General features: G+C 39.9%; 1 protein-coding gene across 1 annotated transcript in view; it reads left to right on the top strand.

Annotated features, from left to right (window-relative positions):
- The window catches only part of LOC133446186 (contactin-associated protein-like 5), a 202,295-nt gene that overhangs the window by 58,432 nt on the left and 125,816 nt on the right, over window positions 1–18,047 (top strand). The window contains exon 4 of the mRNA XM_061724108.1: window positions 6,402–6,549. Within this exon, the coding sequence (XP_061580092.1) occupies window positions 6,402–6,549 (148 nt within the window). The remainder of the gene's footprint in view (window positions 1–6,401; window positions 6,550–18,047) is intronic.

The following is an 18,047-nucleotide window of genomic DNA, read 5'->3' on the forward strand; positions in this document are numbered from 1 at the left end:
AATGCAGCAATGAATAAATGTGTGAAACAAATTCTCCTCCTTAAGGGGGGTACTTAAACATTAATTTTTTTTCTTGCATGTTAACAGTTCAGGTAGATGGGGATCTAATGAGGATTAAAATGTGTTTGCATGAGCACTAAAGACTCATTTTCTGCTGCTAATCTCCGTTCTTCTTCTAACCGAGTGGTAATAACACTTCAGACTGGAGAAACGTTAAACAGCCTGAGCTAACGGGATGTTTAAACTTCCCTTTGGTCACCGTATCTACGCCATGGCGGCTCAATAAAGGCTCTACAGGGTCATCAGCCAGCTGGGGCCAGCCCTGTCAGCCTCCGATGGATGGATGGATGGATGGATGGATGGATGGATGGATGGATGGATGGATGGATGGATGGATAATATGTTTACTAAGATAGTAAAACTCAGTCCTCATAGAGTCAGCCACCTCTGTACATTTATTTTGGGCAATCTAAAATATATTTTTCATTGAACCAATCTCGTGATATTATGACATCACAAACTCAAATTAGGGTACCGTCATCCAGACTATCCAGCTTCATCTCCTCTCAACTTCACATCTTGCTGCGTTTGCTGTAACGCTGATTTCAAGAGTTGTAAAAGATTGTGTGTTTGGAAGGAAAGGGGGTCGATCTTATAAAACCACGTGCTGTGAACATCTGCAAGTTAAGAAAATAATAAAAGGCCGTTAGCTGGTATTTGAACCAACATGTCTGACATTTCATTAAAACCTCAATCAGATAGTCTGCTTTTGAAAAAACTGGCCAATTGCGTCTCCTTTGAGACAGCTGCATTACAGGTTGTGGTAAATGGTGAATGATCCCGCCTTCCAGCCGCCCTTTATTGCCCCGACGATGCGTTTCTCATTCACCCGCTCGCATAAATGCTTACAAAGCACTTCCTATTCTATGCATATGTAATACACAGGCCAGGGAAATATTGAGTAAGAGGATTTGATTCACGGTCCGGCTGACATTAGGTGGTACCACTGGCTCTGCCGATACCTTTGTCTCACCGTTACAGCTCTCTGGTTATAAACAGGGGAGAGAATTGGTGCAGACTTGGAGGATGTCGCGGATGTTGACATTTAAGACGGTTTCACTAGAACATTTTAGTGAACTAACAACAAAATAGTGTTTCATGAACAAAAACAACGTCCATCCCTGACGGGTGCTGCGAGGATGACGTGAGGCAATGAGCCTTGTTGGAGGATTGATCTTGAAACCTGGAAGAAAAAAGGAACTTTCATCCAAAAGAAAATGTCTTGATGGTTTCTATCACATGCTCAGGCGCTGAGAAATATCTGAGAATGAAGAGAATCGGGAGACTTCCAGCAGACGGGCAGGCAGGCAGACAATCAGGGATCACTACAGTATTTTCGCTCTCGGCAAGGTTATGTGCTTATAGCTTCCTCTTAAATCAGAGTTGCTTCAGGCTGTTTAACCTTCTGGAACATACTGTAGCGTCTTTGGCGCCGGCAGCAGGATTTCTCCCCCCAGTGTACTGATTAAAATAAACGTATGTGCCTGCTCGGTATGCAACAAAAAGGAAAACTGACACAAGGGAGCTCATCACCGGAGAGGAAGCGTAAAGAGTCTTAATTAATGGGGAGGGAGACCGTTCCACGGTGACAGCAACATAAATAGAAATAATGAAGTCACTCTGAGGGTGAGGCTGTTTTTGTGGATAGGGATCCACCTCGGTCCTCTGGCCTCCTCGGAACGCCTGGTGCCCCCTCGGGCCGATTCACAGACCAAGCTTCCTCTCCCAGTTGGGGCGCACAGGAGACCAGGGCACAACATTTTCCACCGAGTGAGGCCCACAAACGTCACCGTGCAGGTTGGCGATGTGGCTGCTCCCGCGGTGGGATTTCAGTGGAAGACTAATGGGTCGGGCTGACGTAGGTTTGAGGTTTGTTGGCCGGCGAAGGAGACGGGTCTACCTGAGGACATGCAGCTCAGGTGATCATCAACGTACTGGAGGTAGGGCTGGGCGATATGGACCAAAAGTCATATCTCGATATTTTCTAGCTAAATGGCGATACACGATATATATCTCGATATTTTTTCTGTGCCATAATTGGGGTTTCCCCCAAAGCATTATAACATAGCATCTCTGTTAGCTCCATTTTTTTCTGAGGCAAACCCTTAAAAAAACAGTCAGTTTTAATACAAAGCCTTGTGCCAAATGTCACACAGGTTCCTTTATTAACAGAGGTCTGCACAATATCAAAATGTATAAAACAAATGAAATAAAATAAACTGCCTGCATATATAGAATAAAAATGCTTCTTAAATAAAATAAAACAAATATCCGTTTCCTGCATAACAATTAAATTAAAATACACTGTGCAATTTATACAATGTAGACAGTAACAGGCAGACTTTTCCACTGAGGTTGACAGTTGTGCAAATAACAAAACATTTGTGCAAATCTCAAATAAAACATTCAAGTCAATTTGTCACAAAATAAGCTATATCAAAATCATTAATTTTTTTTTTTTTTTTTTTTTTAGAAATCGATATAAACGATATTGTCTCATACCATATCGCGTTTGAAAATATATCGATATATATTAAAATCTCGATATATCGCCCAGCCCTAACTGGAGGTTTGTTGAAGGCAGTCAAACGACAAAAGTTTCACAGGCTGCTCATATCACACACACACGTACATACGCCAAGAAAAAGTAATGTGATTAAGTATGAAGGCATGCGGTCTTGAATAAACATTTTTTTTTCTGTCAGCGCTTTTTTTTTTTATGAACAATCCGACTTTGTCTCATAAAACAGAAAAATGTGTTTTCTCTTATAACAAAAAGAAGACATTGGACACACGGGGAGAAATACAGAATCAGCACTCCTTTGAAAGTGGTTATTCAGCTGTTTTTTATATTTTATTCTAGAGAACAAAAGAAATGACAGATATTTACCAGGTGGACCGTGCGGTTTGGGAAAAATTACCTGAAAGCAAACAGTCATTTAAAATTGTTGTAACCCTGCGTTCACACTGAAAGCGTCAAGGGCGTCCCGACGCCAGCATCTCGCCGCTTGGTGCATTCACACACAAAGCGTCAGTGCCTGCAGCGGGGCGGGGGTGGGCGGGGTTTCAAGCTGCAGAACTGAAGGGAACAGTGGGAACAGCCTACACATATAGCGTACACATCTTAATTTTCCTATTTCACCATAGATCACACTTTGGGACGCCTTCTTTATATTTTAGCGTTATTTCCGCGTAGATAAGAGTGAGTTTGATGCTCCTTAACAAGTTTGGTCCGCGGATCAACATAACCCAGCGAGCCCTTGCTCCCGGTGGCTGATTTATGGTTCTGCGTCACACCAACGCAGAACCGACGGTGTAGGGTACGCGGCGACGCACACCGCGCCGCGTACCTACGCCGTCGATTTAACGCAGAACCATAATTCAGGCGAAGCTGCAATCTGTCTGCGCTGATCACTGACACACCGGGTCGGAGCGGATTTGGTCATGATGTTTAACCTGTGTTTTGTGATTAATAAGCACGGGTTTTAATTATTTTTCGTTGGATCAATGTAGCAAATAAAATCGTTGTGACCATCCAGTTCCTCACCATCAGATACGTGTTTCACGTGATCAGTTCAGGTAAAAACGGCAGTCAAACCAGCAAAATGTCATTTTGCTGGATGAAATATATTAATTCCTGATAAAATAAGTTTGTAAGTGCACAGCTCTGCTCCTGTACGCATGTGAATCAGTGTACGTTTGTGTCTACATGAAAGTACAATCTGCATTGAGAGTTCTCGCTTCGGGAATCCTGGTGTGTGATTGGACGACGCCTCGGCGTCGCCGCTGCTCATTTGCATAAAGTTCAGATTTTTCAACTTTTAAATTGACGCGCCGCGCCCGCCGCCTCTCGACGCCCGTTTTTCATAGACAATGAATGGCAGCCAGACGCCTATGACGCCCGTGACGCTTTCAGTGTGAATGCAGGGTAATGAATGAAAAAGCTTTATAGAATCATGAAAACACTTGTGACGCTCTTGTACCTCCTCTGGCTTCCATGAAGGTCTGGACTTCCTTATCAACCGGGTTCCAACAGTCTCGTTTGGCAGCTGACAGATCGGAGAGGAGCCTTATCATGGACCTTTTCGTTCTGTTTACGTATTTATTCATTTTAAAATTGACTTTGGATTAACTGAAGATGACGCGCAACAAACAGAAAATCAAAATGTAGATAAAAAGATAAAATTAGGAAATCATTTCAACACCAGAGACGTAATCACGGTGAGCACATGCTGTCCATGGATTATCTGCCGGCGCTCGTTGTGCATTCTGGTCGGAATTGCATGTACTGTATGTTTGTTTACAGGAGATGCGGCATTGCTTACTTTTAACGTGCCACGATTTAATGTTATTGTGTCTGTAAGAAGATACGTTATTTTCTACTTTGCATATGATGCAAAGTTATTTTTCTACTGTTTAAGATTATAATTCTTCATTTAAAACTAACATGTGACCTCTTTCAAACATTATTTCCTCATTTTTGCTAATTTACACTTTGAAATATTTCTTTAGGAGAGAATTAAGTTCCTTTATATGATTACATGACATGATTGATATTATTTACACAACAAACCTTGACTGAAATCTGGGGACTAAGCGCAAAATAATTGTTCATGGATCGTTCATTCATCGTTCATTGATCGGCTCTATTTTCTATTTTATTTCCGGGCCATTTTCTGGCCACGTCACTGAGATGATATAACTTTCCTGAAGAAATGTTTGAATGCTCTTTGCTTCCTAAATTTCTTACAGTTCAGTAATAACTGTTTCTTACCTAAACTTTGTTGTGTATTTTGGCGCCTACATGGAAGTTTCCCTTTTACAACATCTGGTTTGTTTGACACAGCTGACTGGGACCAACCAACACCTTTTTTTTTTTCAATCATTTCCATTTTTTCAACCGACAGCTCTCTTGTTGGTGGCTTCCTGTCGAGTCCCTCAATGATGGCAGGTGGTCCAGGCTGCGAGGCAGCAGCCCAAGTCATGGTAATCCCTGGACTGTACGTCTCCACTGGGATCGTGTTTCAGTGTCATTTTCCTGATGTGGTTGTAGGGAAACGCAGGGACCAAGGGTTCCTCACCAGCAGCACATGATTCATCACCCGGCTTCAGAGATCTTCCTTGTCTATAGGTCGACCTACGTTTCCCTGCAGCAGTGTTTGTGAACTGTTTCCGAAGGCTTTACGTCATGATCCAGATATGAAATGAATGCTATAAGCGTAACATGCAGCTCAGTGTAGTTCCTCCTGGAAATATTTGATTTTTCCGGCTGGAAACTCCAACATACATCATGCAGCTCAATGGCAAACATCTCTGCCTGTTGAATGTTCCATGAAGTAATGTGTGTGCTTTAACCACATGAGTAAACCCCGGCACCATTAGTTAATCCCTCCACTGCTGATGTGACGTATTGTGCATGTTTTAATAAGGCCAGCTCGTCCTGTTGTAAGCCTCCGCCAGCAGGCTCCACTTGGTGAATGACTTAAAATGGGGAAAGTGGTGGCATAAATCAGCCTCAACACTCTCACTCCTGCTTTGATTATGTAGCACCAAGCCTGCTCCCGGTGTATTTAATGATGCCTCTGTTCCGCAGAGCTCCACCAGCTTTGGACGCTCCTTTTCTGCTGCTGTTCGTTGTGTTCTGCTGTTACCAAAAGCATTGATTTTTTTTTTTTCTTCTTCCATGTCCAGCTGTGTTGAAGTAGTCAAAAAAGCCCGGAGCTGGCCTGTCATAGATCTGTCATTCGGGTTCTCTCTCTTACTTATTGATTAGACATGTCACCCGGCCAGAATCGGTTATGGTGGCGCTCGTGATCAGTCATTTTTTCCTCTGCTTCGGCCTCCATCTCTCACTCTTCCTATGTTTATGTCCTCTGGCAGTGTCTGGTGCAGACTGTAAGTCCAGGGAAAGGGTGGAATAGGAAAAGAAGAATGATGTCTCGCAGTTGTGTGCCGAGGTTTTTCTGCCTTTTAGCACTGCAGGGAGAAAAACACAATATGATAGCCCTCATTTGGCCCCAGGCCGCCTCGGCGGTCATTTCTCCTCCGTCTCACATGCAGCTGTTAGAAGGGATAGTCTCATATTTCTACACCACATCGTGATTCTTATCACTTTACATCAAATAGTGTATTCAAGGAGGGGAGGAAGATACTGGCCTTGCTTTCACTCTGTCAGCACTCTGTTGTTGTCTGGGCCGCTGAAGGATCCACATTTTCATACTGTTTATGTTTAATGTATTCAGCCGGCAGACAGACGTCTCTGCTCGCCGCTCACATCATGAATCAACGCACCAGCCCTGTTCTGCTTTATCACGCACACTTTGTCCTCTGTGGTCCTGCAGAGATTTGCTGGGAACGTCAATTCAGAGTCCGTGGTCCAAAACAAGTTGTCCCATCCGCTGAGGACGCGGTTCCTGCGCTTCGTCCCCGTGGACTGGAACCCCAGCGGTTGGATGGGCCTGAGAGTGGAGGTGTTTGGATGCTCCTACAGTGAGTAGTACACACCCTGCACTTATTCCCACACCCGGAAAGTGTGTGATCGCACTGCCTGCATGGACTCATCCACTTATTCACACACTTTACCGCAATGTCATAAATGAAGTCCCATGCGGACGTGTTCCTCTCCGCTTGGTTTCATTGGCGTTTGATTCTGCAGTCAGCGAAAGTGTGAAACATTTGCACACTGATCGCGCCACTTTCAACACGTTTATACTGAAGGAGACTCATCTGTAGGCTCACAAAAATGTCTGATGCCGATCTAGACTAAAAAAATAAAAAAAATCAGTCCTAAAATATTTTTTTTCCCTAATTAATAAAACCATATCCAGTTTTTTTTTTTAGACAACTTTTATTTTCTGTTCCCACATGGCTTCATCTCACTAGGCTTTTATTTTCTTAACACCATATTAATTTATTTCAGGGGGCTTTTATTTTCTTAACACCTTATTCATTTATTCCCGGGGTTTTTTATTTTCTCAAATCAAATTTGATCATTTATGACACTTTTATTTTATGATTCCACATTTATCAATTTTAGACAGTTTTTTATTCGGGGATGGGTTTTGCGAGAGAGGGGGGATTTTCCAATACCACATATCTACTTCAGAAGGCTTTTGTTTTTAACACCATGTTCATTTATTTCCAGGGGCTTTTATTTATTTAACACCATATTCATTTACTGTATTTCGGGGGGTTTTAATTTTCTTAACACCTTATTCATTTATTTTCGGGGTTTTATTTCTCAAATCAAATTTGATCATTTATGATGCTTTTATTTTATGATTCCACATTTTTATTCGGGGTGGGTTTTGCGAGAGAGGGGGGGATTTTCTAATAGGAGATATCTAATTCAGAAGGCTTTTGTTTTCTAACACCATATTAATTTATTTCCCTGGGGCTTTTATTTTTTCAATACAGCATTTATCTATTTTATAGGGCATTTTTATTTTCAAATATTGCATTTAATTTATTTCATTTGGTGACACCAAATCACTAATTCAGGAATATTCCTTTTTTTTTTTACACCACTAAATTCAGTTCAGACTATCTGTCTAATAACACATTTATTTATTTCAATGGTCTTCATTTTCTAATCCCATATTTTTTCAGTGGACTTTTAATTTTTATACACCATTCATTGAGTTCAGGAGGACTTTCTAATGCCACATTTATCTCTCAGTTCTTTATACTTGTCACATTTATCTGTCCCTTTTATGCTTTCTTATATTAAAGTAAAGGAATGTAGTTACTTGTGCCATAAAGTAAAAGTCTACTAACATGAATAAACTTTCAATCCTAGTCCTCAGAAAAAGGTCATATCAAAGTAAAAGCCTTTGTTTATTCAGCTCCATCATCCGATACAGATCTATCCACACTCTTGTCTCTCCGGATCTGTTTCAATGCCGCGTTCATTCAGTGGATTCCACAGAGTGCTGCTTCCTTTTGTTGCCATCGTCGTTATTCTTCCAGCTTTTAAAGGCTTTTATCAGAGTCATCATGAAACATAGAGCAAAAAGCATTTCAAACAGGAAATGCATGAACAAGAATTCAAAACAGCCGATCAGCTAGAGCCACATTCACTCGTCAATCGATGATTGTCTGGTTATTTTATTTCAGGCCAGTCATCGTGACGTCATATCCTGTGCATTAGACAGTGATTACGAAGCACCAGGTTAATGCTTTTCGGTTACAGATTGTACTTTGCTTTTCACACTCTGCTTCTGCATTTCATTCAGTAAATAATGGCACGTCATTTATCAGGTGTTGCTCTTCATCTGAGGGTGTTTGCCTCTTTTTAAGCCTCAGGAAGGAGATGTTGGTGTTTTTATGTCCTGATCAGGGCTATCGGTGGTTCACAGTTTTTCATGGCAACCAAAGAGCTTCAGACTTAGTTCGCAATTAAACACACAAATAATTTTTTACTGTTGCTGTTAAAGTTAAAGTTGGGGCAGCACGGTGGCTTAGTGGTTAGCACTGTTGCCTCACAGCAAGAAGGTCCCCGGTTCAACTCCCAGGCCCAGCAGGGGCCTTTCTGTGTGGAGTTTGCATGTTCTCCCCGTGCTTGCGTGGGTTCTCTCTGGGTTCCCCGGCTTCCTCCAACAGTCCAAAAACATGCATATTAGGTTAATTGGTGATTCTAAATTGCCCGTAGGTGTGAGTGTGCATGGTTTGTGTGTTTATATGTGGCCCTGTGATGGACTGGTGACCTGTCCAGGGTGTAACCCCTGCCTCGCCTCCAGCAGACCCCCGTGACCCTGAAAAGGATAAAGCGGGATGGATGTTAAAGTTAAAAAGATATTTCTCAAATTGTATAATGTCTAGTCAACATCTGCTGTTTTTAATAGTTTTTGTTTGATTTTACATTATGACAACTTTGACGGCGGTTAGTTCTTTTGAACTACATCAGCTGAATTTATATATTCATCGTCATAATACAAAACTAAAGAAGTAGTCAGCAGTTTATAATAACCCTGCATCTGATTTTACCACCGAAACAGCGTTTGAATCCAGATATTCTTCTGTAAACTTCTGCTGGCGTCTCTGCAGCTCCTCCATCGTGGCTTAGCTGAAGGAGCTTTGATTGACACATGGTGGGCGTGTTCCCATCGAGGAGAACATAGCAGTGTGCTGTAAAATATTATATATGTATATCTACATACATTTTTTGGGGGGGGGGTATTTTACAGTTTATGGAAAAAAGAAGCTTTAAAACAGCTCTTCAGAAAGCAAGTTGACGGATGCTTCGTGCAGTGCATTTTAGTCCATTACAGCTGCATCTGTTCTTGCTTCTCCAAACCACAGGCTGGGTTGAGTGTTGTGAAATGAAGCTCAAATTGTAAAAATAATGGCGTTAACACAGTTTGCTCGGCCTGTTTTCCTGCTTGACGTTGAAAATGACTTACCCAAAATAAATGGACTACATCTTCACAAGTGTAAGTGCTGACTGTATAATTTTGGTCTCAAAAGAAAGCTGAGACAGACCAGATTAGTCAGAAGAGTCAGAATCCAGAGTAAATTAATCTGGAACTCAGTGGACAAAATATCTTACACTGGTATGCTGCATTTTTGTACTGGTACCCAAACGTAGACTAGAGAGCAGTGGCGTCCCTAGGCTAAAACATTCGGGGCTAAAGCCCCGGATGTTTTTTAATTAGCCCCGAATATGAATTAAAAAAAAAAAAAGATTTTTTTTTTTTTGTGTTTAGGTTAATCTACGGTCCTCTTATGTTGATGCTTAGATAAAACAGTGGACAGATTTGAGTAACAATTCAATTAACAATTATTATTATTATTATTATTTATTTATTTTTCAAGCCACTTCTTTGGCTTTGGCGCACAAGTGGTTAACACCTCCAGGTCGCACGACGCACCTCGTGAGTCAAAACAGCAGGCAGCAGGCAGAAAGCTGTTCAGATGACTTGTATTCGGGATGTCACAGAAAAAGATTTCCACGTTTTAAAGATATAGCACTAACACTTTTCCTGAAAAAGCTGCACACATTTTGATATATATAAGTAAATGAGAAAGGCAAGTGTGGAATGAAAGTAAAAAGTTACAAACAAGAAATGAACAAAGACAGTAGGTGTAGAGTCAGAATTAATGCAGAGACCTAATTGTACGTGATAAATCAATGTCTCTATGTCCAAAATTTTCGGGCACGCGCTCTAAGCGCGCACATCATAAACTTTTCAGGGCTAAGCCCCAGATGTGTCACAATCCTAGAGACGCCCCTGCTAGAGAGGACGGGGTGCTGATATTTAAAACCTCACCATTGAACTTTAGATTTTGTCTAGCTCAAACAAAACTAGAGAGAAGCATAATATTGTCTCTTGGTTGGTTTTTGTACTGTATCACTTTCATTGTGTCAGTTGGACAGCCACGTAGAGAGAGACAGTAAACAGGCGGAGACCCTCGCGCTGGCGACCCTCGGTCGGTTGATGAATGGCATTGGAGACTGTTGCACACAGCAGAGACGCCTCACGGGCAGCAGAGTGAAGAAGTAGCAACGTGCCGCTCCTCGGAGCAGATATGCAAATTGCTGCTTTTCTTGTGCATTAGACTGTAATGACTCATGCCAAGACAGTGCCGGTTTACTGAAAACAATCTGTGTGCGTGTGTGTGTGTGTGTGTGTGTGTGTGTGTGTGTGTGTGTGTGCGTGTGCGTGTGTGTGTGTGTGTGTGTGTGTGTGTGCGTTTAAAGTGCTGCTAAAATGAGTTGGCCTTAATCCTTAGCTTTACGCAACTATCTTAAGATGATGAAAGTCACTGTAATTCTCTCAATAACACCATGCAACGCGTATTTGAGAATGACTGTTGTCAAAGATTTCGTATAGTTTAGACTCAACTAAAATAACTCCGAACCCGTGAGTGTAAGAGGAAGAACAGTGGGCTAGACCTCGGCGGCGGCGTCGTCTGATTACATGTCATTTACATTCTGAGCAGTTCCTCAGTAAGACACGTGTAGTTGGAAGTCAGCGGCTCACCTCGGGTACACATCGCGAGGCGGCACTAACTAAATGAGCCGGAGAATGACTGCCCTGTGGAACGCTGTTGGAACGCTGTTGGAACGCACCGCAGCGAGCGGTTTTTATCATCGCCGGGTTCCACGTGACCCTGCCGAGGCAGGCGGCTGCTCTTCAGACTGTGACTCTCTGAGACGTCCTGCACGGCGCTGCTTGGAGACGATAATCGGGTGTCATTTGACATTAATATGCAAAGATATGCTGTAGTTTGGGAAGTGAAGTTTGCTGAATTAAGGTTCGATGAGCAGCCGCCTTTCCCCTCCACTTGAATTACCGTTTACACACTCAGGTGACATGTCAGGTAAACTTAAAGGTGTGATTTTTGTGAGCTGGTCTTGTGTAAGCTGCATTTTAAAGGACACCGACGACTTATGGTGTCCGAACTGCAGCACAGCCTGACGGAGAGCTGATAAACCTGAACACACTCTGCAATTATCTGGGGTACTCTGACTTGTCAAAGCTGGGCAACTGCTGGTGTAAATAATTCAAAGTGGCTCCATTCCATGACTCTGAACAATATGAAAGCTCTGCAACTGGCTCCCTGTAAATGGACTCACCCAGCCTGTGCATCTTTGCTGCGAACTCCACTTCCCAGCCTTTTATGTGCAGGAAATCCATTTACGGGGAACTGTCAATACTTATGCATCGTCACGTCTTCGCTAAACCCTCTCTTTTGTTGACAAACGCTTGATTGCGCTTTTGTGAGTGAAGTTTTTTGTCACATACTCAAGAAAAGCAGCATTCATTCAGCAGAAAGACGAAGTGTTACACCACGAACATCGGTATTAATAAAAATCGCAAAGGCAAGTCAAGCTAAGACACATTTTTTTTACAAATAAATAGCACATTTAAAGGTTTACTAAGGGGTTACTCTTTATAAAGACAACATTAATTATTTTAGCCTTCCTTGTGCTTCAGAATAATGATGCATTCAGTTTTTCTCTGGAGTGACAAATTATGCAATTTTTACCCTCAGGACTTGAATAAGCGAAAACACACATCAAAAAATCAACTACTGTTTTCATTTGACATAAAAGCAGCATTTTTATTACATTACGTGTGTCTTACAGCCTTTACGCAAGGATCGCTAATGAAAGAAAAGATTGAAAATAGCAATAATGTCATACTTGTGGCATGTTTAAGAATATTTTCTTTTTTTTTTACTATGTTGGGTAAAAAGTGCACTTTTAAGTGCTGCACCTGTAAAACAACCTTCAAGGACCTTGGGCTGTTGTCCGTTCATCGAGGGGCCTGGGTTGGTCAAGGCTGACTGGTCTGGACTGGGATCAGGCTTCACATGGACTAAACCTGGATCTATCTTTAATGACTTGAACTTGACTCTGACTTGAGACTCGGACTGTGTGTGACAGAATATCAACACGTCAACACGTCAAACTGATAGAAAACTCATTTATAGGTAGGTTTATTCCCAAATAATTGCATTTCTCTAACTTACAGTTGGACCATAAACACTTCCCGAGACGGAAGAAGCTCCAGAGTGGTCAAAACAGCACAGAGGATCGTGGGCATTAAAAACATTTTTAAAAACTCTGCATATAAATACCTCTACAATCTTCTACCGTCTTCATGCATCAAGCATGTTGAGTCATGTGCAATAAATATTGCGAAATTTGTGTAGCATTGTTTCCTTTAGCATCTATTTGTTTTATTAATCTTTTTTTTTATTTTTTTTTTATCTTTTTATTCTTAAAAATGTGATTTAACTTTTAGTCTTTGCACTTTATCTATATAAGGACCAGCACCTTCGATGAAGGACCTGTAATTTTGTTGTGCCTACAGCTAGTATGAACAATGACAATGTTGAATCTTGAGTCTTGAATAAAGGTTTCATAAATCTTTTCCAAGAGTTAATGTCATTAAGGGTTGATTTGTCTAAGCTTTGCGATTTTTAGGATGGATCTGGTTTAAAGTGGTCTAACTCCATAAGACGTAGGGAAAAGGCTTTTTATTTTACTTCTTTTTCTTTTCCTGAAACAGAAAAACAGTCACGTATCACAAATTGGGACGAAAACACTGCAAAATGCTCCAGAACATGGAGGTAAAATCTAACCTCCACTTTGCAACCATTCAGACCTAGTCGGTCTAGTACCTAAAAACAGCATATCAATTATTGGGTATCCATTAAAAACATCTTTGTTCGAGAAAACACGTTTTTATCTTGTTCTCTCGGGAGAGTGTATCTTTTGGCCATCGATAGTCTTTATTATCTAAGATAAAGTAATGCAGGTTAAGTATTGTGGTTATTGATTGCGACCTGGTGTTCATACACGTGTAGTTGCAACTCGGCGGTACTGATTAGATATAGGGAAGGAAAAAGAATGAATGTTGGCTAAGAAGTTGGCAATAACCACATGAACTTTCTCTTACTATTGACGGACTATCCATTTAACACACTACCGCCGCCTTTTTTCTACCTTTCCTCCTCTTCACTCTTTCGTTTTTCTCTCTTTGCCACAGACGGCTTTGGCCAGAAAACTCTCGCTTATAACGTTTAATTTATGGGTTTTTTTGTACTGGTTCTCAATGTTGCATTAACTGACTACCAGGAATCCTAGACTTCCCAACTTTATACTAATGGCGATGTTCAACATCCTGACTACTGGTCAGGATATTTAACAAAAAATATCATTGACTTGTTTCTTTAGTGAAATATAAACCAATTGATGTCACATTTCAGGAGTTAAAGGAGCTTGAGGCTGTTTTTTTTATTTGCAAAATGTGCTGCAATTCGGTCCCGATTTTCCCGCGCTGGGCTGCGGATGTGACGTCACATGACGCTGCATGCACGTTCTCCCCGTTCTCCTGTGCCGGCTTCACTGTTGGCTGCAGTACCCCCAACGGCCGTCGTGGTGAAGGGTGGTGCTAGAGAGTCTCATTTCTTAAAAGGAGCCTCAAGCTCCTTTAATGAGCCAAACATTGGAAATTAAGAGGCAGAAGTTGCAAACTCTTTTGTTTTAAAACTTAAATATTGTATTAAGCAGGATATCCACAAACCAAACCAACAAAAGGAAAAAGCAAAGGACTGAATCACAGGCAGAAGGACGGACAGGGAGATGGACAGAAAGGTTGACAGGGTTGACAGGAGTCAACAGTTAATAAACAGACACTGACAAACACTCAAGAGGTCACAGAGATGTAGACAATCAAGACGGAGGACAGCACAAGAAGTGACACATCAGAGGAAAGGGACCAAAAACGGAAAAGAAGAGTCAAAAGAAAAAGAAAAGCACCAATAAACCAAGATTAAAACCATATCAGACCGTACCAGCGGAGGAGAATCTGCGGTTAATAATACATCTGAAAAAACAACTCTGAGGACGGATGATTTTGAAGCCTTTTTGAGTTTTTGAGTAGTCACTTCAGACACCCGTCAATTACAGCATTTTATTTTTATTTTATTTTTTCCAACTATATCTTCAGAAGTACATCAATCGAATGCATAAAAATTACTTCCATCATTGTTTCCTTTCTGAAGCTGTTATCGTTGGGAATATATATATATATATATATATATATATATGTACTGTAGATCAGTGTTTCCCAACCTCGGTCCTCAAGGCCCACTGTCCTGCATGTCTTAGATGCTACCCTGCTTCAGCACACCGTGATACAAGTACCTGTGTCATCAACAGAATTGTGCAGGCCTTGATGACAAGCTAATTAGGACCATTAATTAGAATCAGGTGTGATGATGAAGGGAAACATCTAAAACATGCAGGACAGTGGGCCTTGAGGACTGAGGTTGGGAAACACTGCTGTAGATGGATAACCGTTTACTTTGATCAACTTACAATACAATAAAAAAAAATCATACCATAATAAATACTTGAAATACATGGCTGAAGCGAACGCTTATATGTCACCTTTCCTATTCAAACAACACCTGTATGTAGAAATCAGCTCTTACAGCAAAGTACGTACAAAATCCTGCAAATACTAAGCATATACGACATTTTTACAGAGATATACACAAAAAAAACACCAAGGCTTTCAAAGTTAATGTGCTAGCATGTTGACCAAAACTTTGTTTAACGCCACTGTTTCAGCAAGTAACGGACACACGTTACAGGACATATGACACTTGAAGAAACAAGGAGCTGTAGTAGAGCGTTTAAAAAAAATGCACAGAGCATTGGTCACGTCACACACCGGCTCATCTAAAGAGCAGTTTTGACACTTTTTTTTGCCGTAGACTGTATGTAAAATACAACGAAACAAAGAAAGAACATATAGCCTACTTTTTCTTGGTGCTGTGTGACACCATGTTGAACGTGCCCACCGTATTCCCATCAGTGTTTGCCATGGCTACCAGCTCCTTCAGCTGACCCATGTGATAAAAAACCAAAAACAACAATATTGCTGTATATAAATTCAGGTTGTGGTTTTAAAAACAGTGGTGCCCCTCGGAGTTGTCATGGATATGTGAATACTCTTATCTCTCTGGATCCTAGATGATTCTATGTTCTCATGCTGTGAGGTGGGCACCCAGGGCATCCCTTGTATTTATTTACCTTTTTTTTTTTTTTATTTACTTTTTTTTTAAATTTATTTATTTTTTATTCTTTTTTTTCTTTTTTTTTGTATAATTAATTTGTTTTTTGTGTGTTCGGTTTATTTCATTTAGCTGCTTTTATATAGTCTCTTTTTCATCCTTTTTATGTACTCTTGTGATCACTTACAGGTTTTGTTTTGTTTGTTTTATTCTGTTTATTTACTAATTAATTAATTTTCTTTTTACATTATTTTTCTAAAGTTGAGGGGGGTGGGGGGGCTGTTGGAAAGTGCTGCTCTGTTCAGGTTTTAGCACGCCTTTCTCGGAAAATGGGGGAAAAAAATACAGCGGACCATGTAGCTTGTGTTGGATTTCTGTATGTCATCGGTTCCCAATAAAAATATGTGAAAAAAAAAGAGTTGTCATGGATGTAAAATAAAACAATTCAATGCGTTTTTGATCAAATGTGTTTATTAAACCCTGCCTAAAAATGGGGGGATGTAAGAATTACTCTGATGTTGATAGATATTTATTATTATATTCTACATTACTTATTTAATCAATTCATTATCCTTCTCTTACTTTATTTATTAGTTATTAATTAAATATTATTATTATTATTAATAATATTATTATATTTATTTATGTGTATAATCTGATCCTACCCATACAAAGCCCACCCTATATTTATTTATTTACTTATTTATTTATTTATTTTCACCGTAAAAAATAAATAAATAAATTACTCCGATCAACATCAGTTGGAGTGAAGTTTGTCTCCTCTAGACTTTCAGGAAGTGTTTTTGACAAAATAATACAACAACAACCATTTATTTAAGGTATGGATAACTGACTGCTTCTGCATAATTGTAATTTGATAAATATCTTTTTTATGTAAAGAAAACATTGAAAAAAAACAATTATTGCACAATGAATCGCTAGTTAACTATGGACATATTTTGATTAATTGTGATTAAAGGATTTATTGGACTGGCAGCCCTCATAAACATGTAGTCTGGGCATCAAGTCTGTTCGCAAACAATTTATGAAGTAATTTAAGAAATTGAGGTAACAGTGAAAGGGGTCTATAATAACATACTGATTCTTTATCACCACGTCTGTAAATGTAATAAAACCTAAGCTATTATCATCAGGAATCATCAGGAAGGATGCCAGTTGGAAAAGATTAGTTCCAGGTACAAGCGAAAGGTCCGATGATCCGGTGGATAACTCCCTTAACCAATGGCATCAGTATAATCACAGTCAGTGTTTTATTTTTAATTTCCCAACACTTTCACAAACTGCTTCAAGGATTATTGAATTGCTTTGTAAAATATTAAAAACTGTTTATCTTGAAACCTTCAAATTTAGTCTTTTTTCAACCAAAAAGTGATGAGACTTGTGTTTCCTCTTTAATTTCAAGTGTCATATCCCTCTTTTTACCAAATTAGATAACCCCAGTCTCTTTGATGTCTTATTACTTCACTTAATGACCCTCCAAACATTATTTGTATATTTTTGCGCTCTCTTATCATCTTAACATGATGTTGTGGAGATTTACACCATATGATCGTAAATCATATAGATCCATTAAATCATTCATAAATAGAAAATCTGCATTTCCAGCTGGGAAATGTAGAGATTATCTTTCCTCATGTCTTTTTCTATTCATAATAAATAATGATGTCAGACATGTTTGACTGATTTTAAGCACTTTATCCGTCAGGGGGAGTACCTGTTACCGGCTGCTCCAGTGGTTTCCAGGGATGCGTTTTTGACAGTCATGTGTAGGGTTGCCACCCGTCCCGTAAAATACGGAATTGTCCTTTATTTGAGAAAAAAATGTTGCGTCCCGTATTGAACTAATACGGGACACGATTTGTACCGTATTTTCATTAACTTTTACACCATATTCTAGTTGAATTATTGAAATAAGTTAACTTTTACACCATATTCTAGTTGAATTATTGAAATAAATTAACTTTTACACCATATTCTGGTTGAATTATTGAAATAAGTTAACTTTTACACCATATTCTAGTTGAATTATTGAAATAAATTAACTTTTACACCATATTCTAGTTGAATTATTGAAATAAGTTAACTTTTACACCATATTCTTCACCTGTAGGCTATATTATACATCTGGGCTGATGTGGACATACATAGCATAGGAGCTTTCAGTTGCTAGTATGGTTGTCTGTCTGTACAGTCATGCAAGTTCAATGCTATTAAAGCACTTTAAACTTCAAGCATTTAGTTTTTTCATATAAAATAAACACATTTTTATTCAGTTTAGAAGTTTTGGGGCTTTTTTTTTTTGGCTCCTGCGCTGCTGAAATCAGGGCGTCCCTTATTTCTATTTCTGAAAGGTGGCAACCCTAGTCATGTGACACGTTTTTCTTTGATTGTTCTCTCGGAGTAAAGCCTTCAGGAGTAACCTTGATTTTTCC

This window comes from Cololabis saira, chromosome 6 (genome assembly GCF_033807715.1).
Source record: "Cololabis saira isolate AMF1-May2022 chromosome 6, fColSai1.1, whole genome shotgun sequence".
Taxonomy (NCBI): Eukaryota; Metazoa; Chordata; class Actinopteri; order Beloniformes; family Belonidae; genus Cololabis; species Cololabis saira.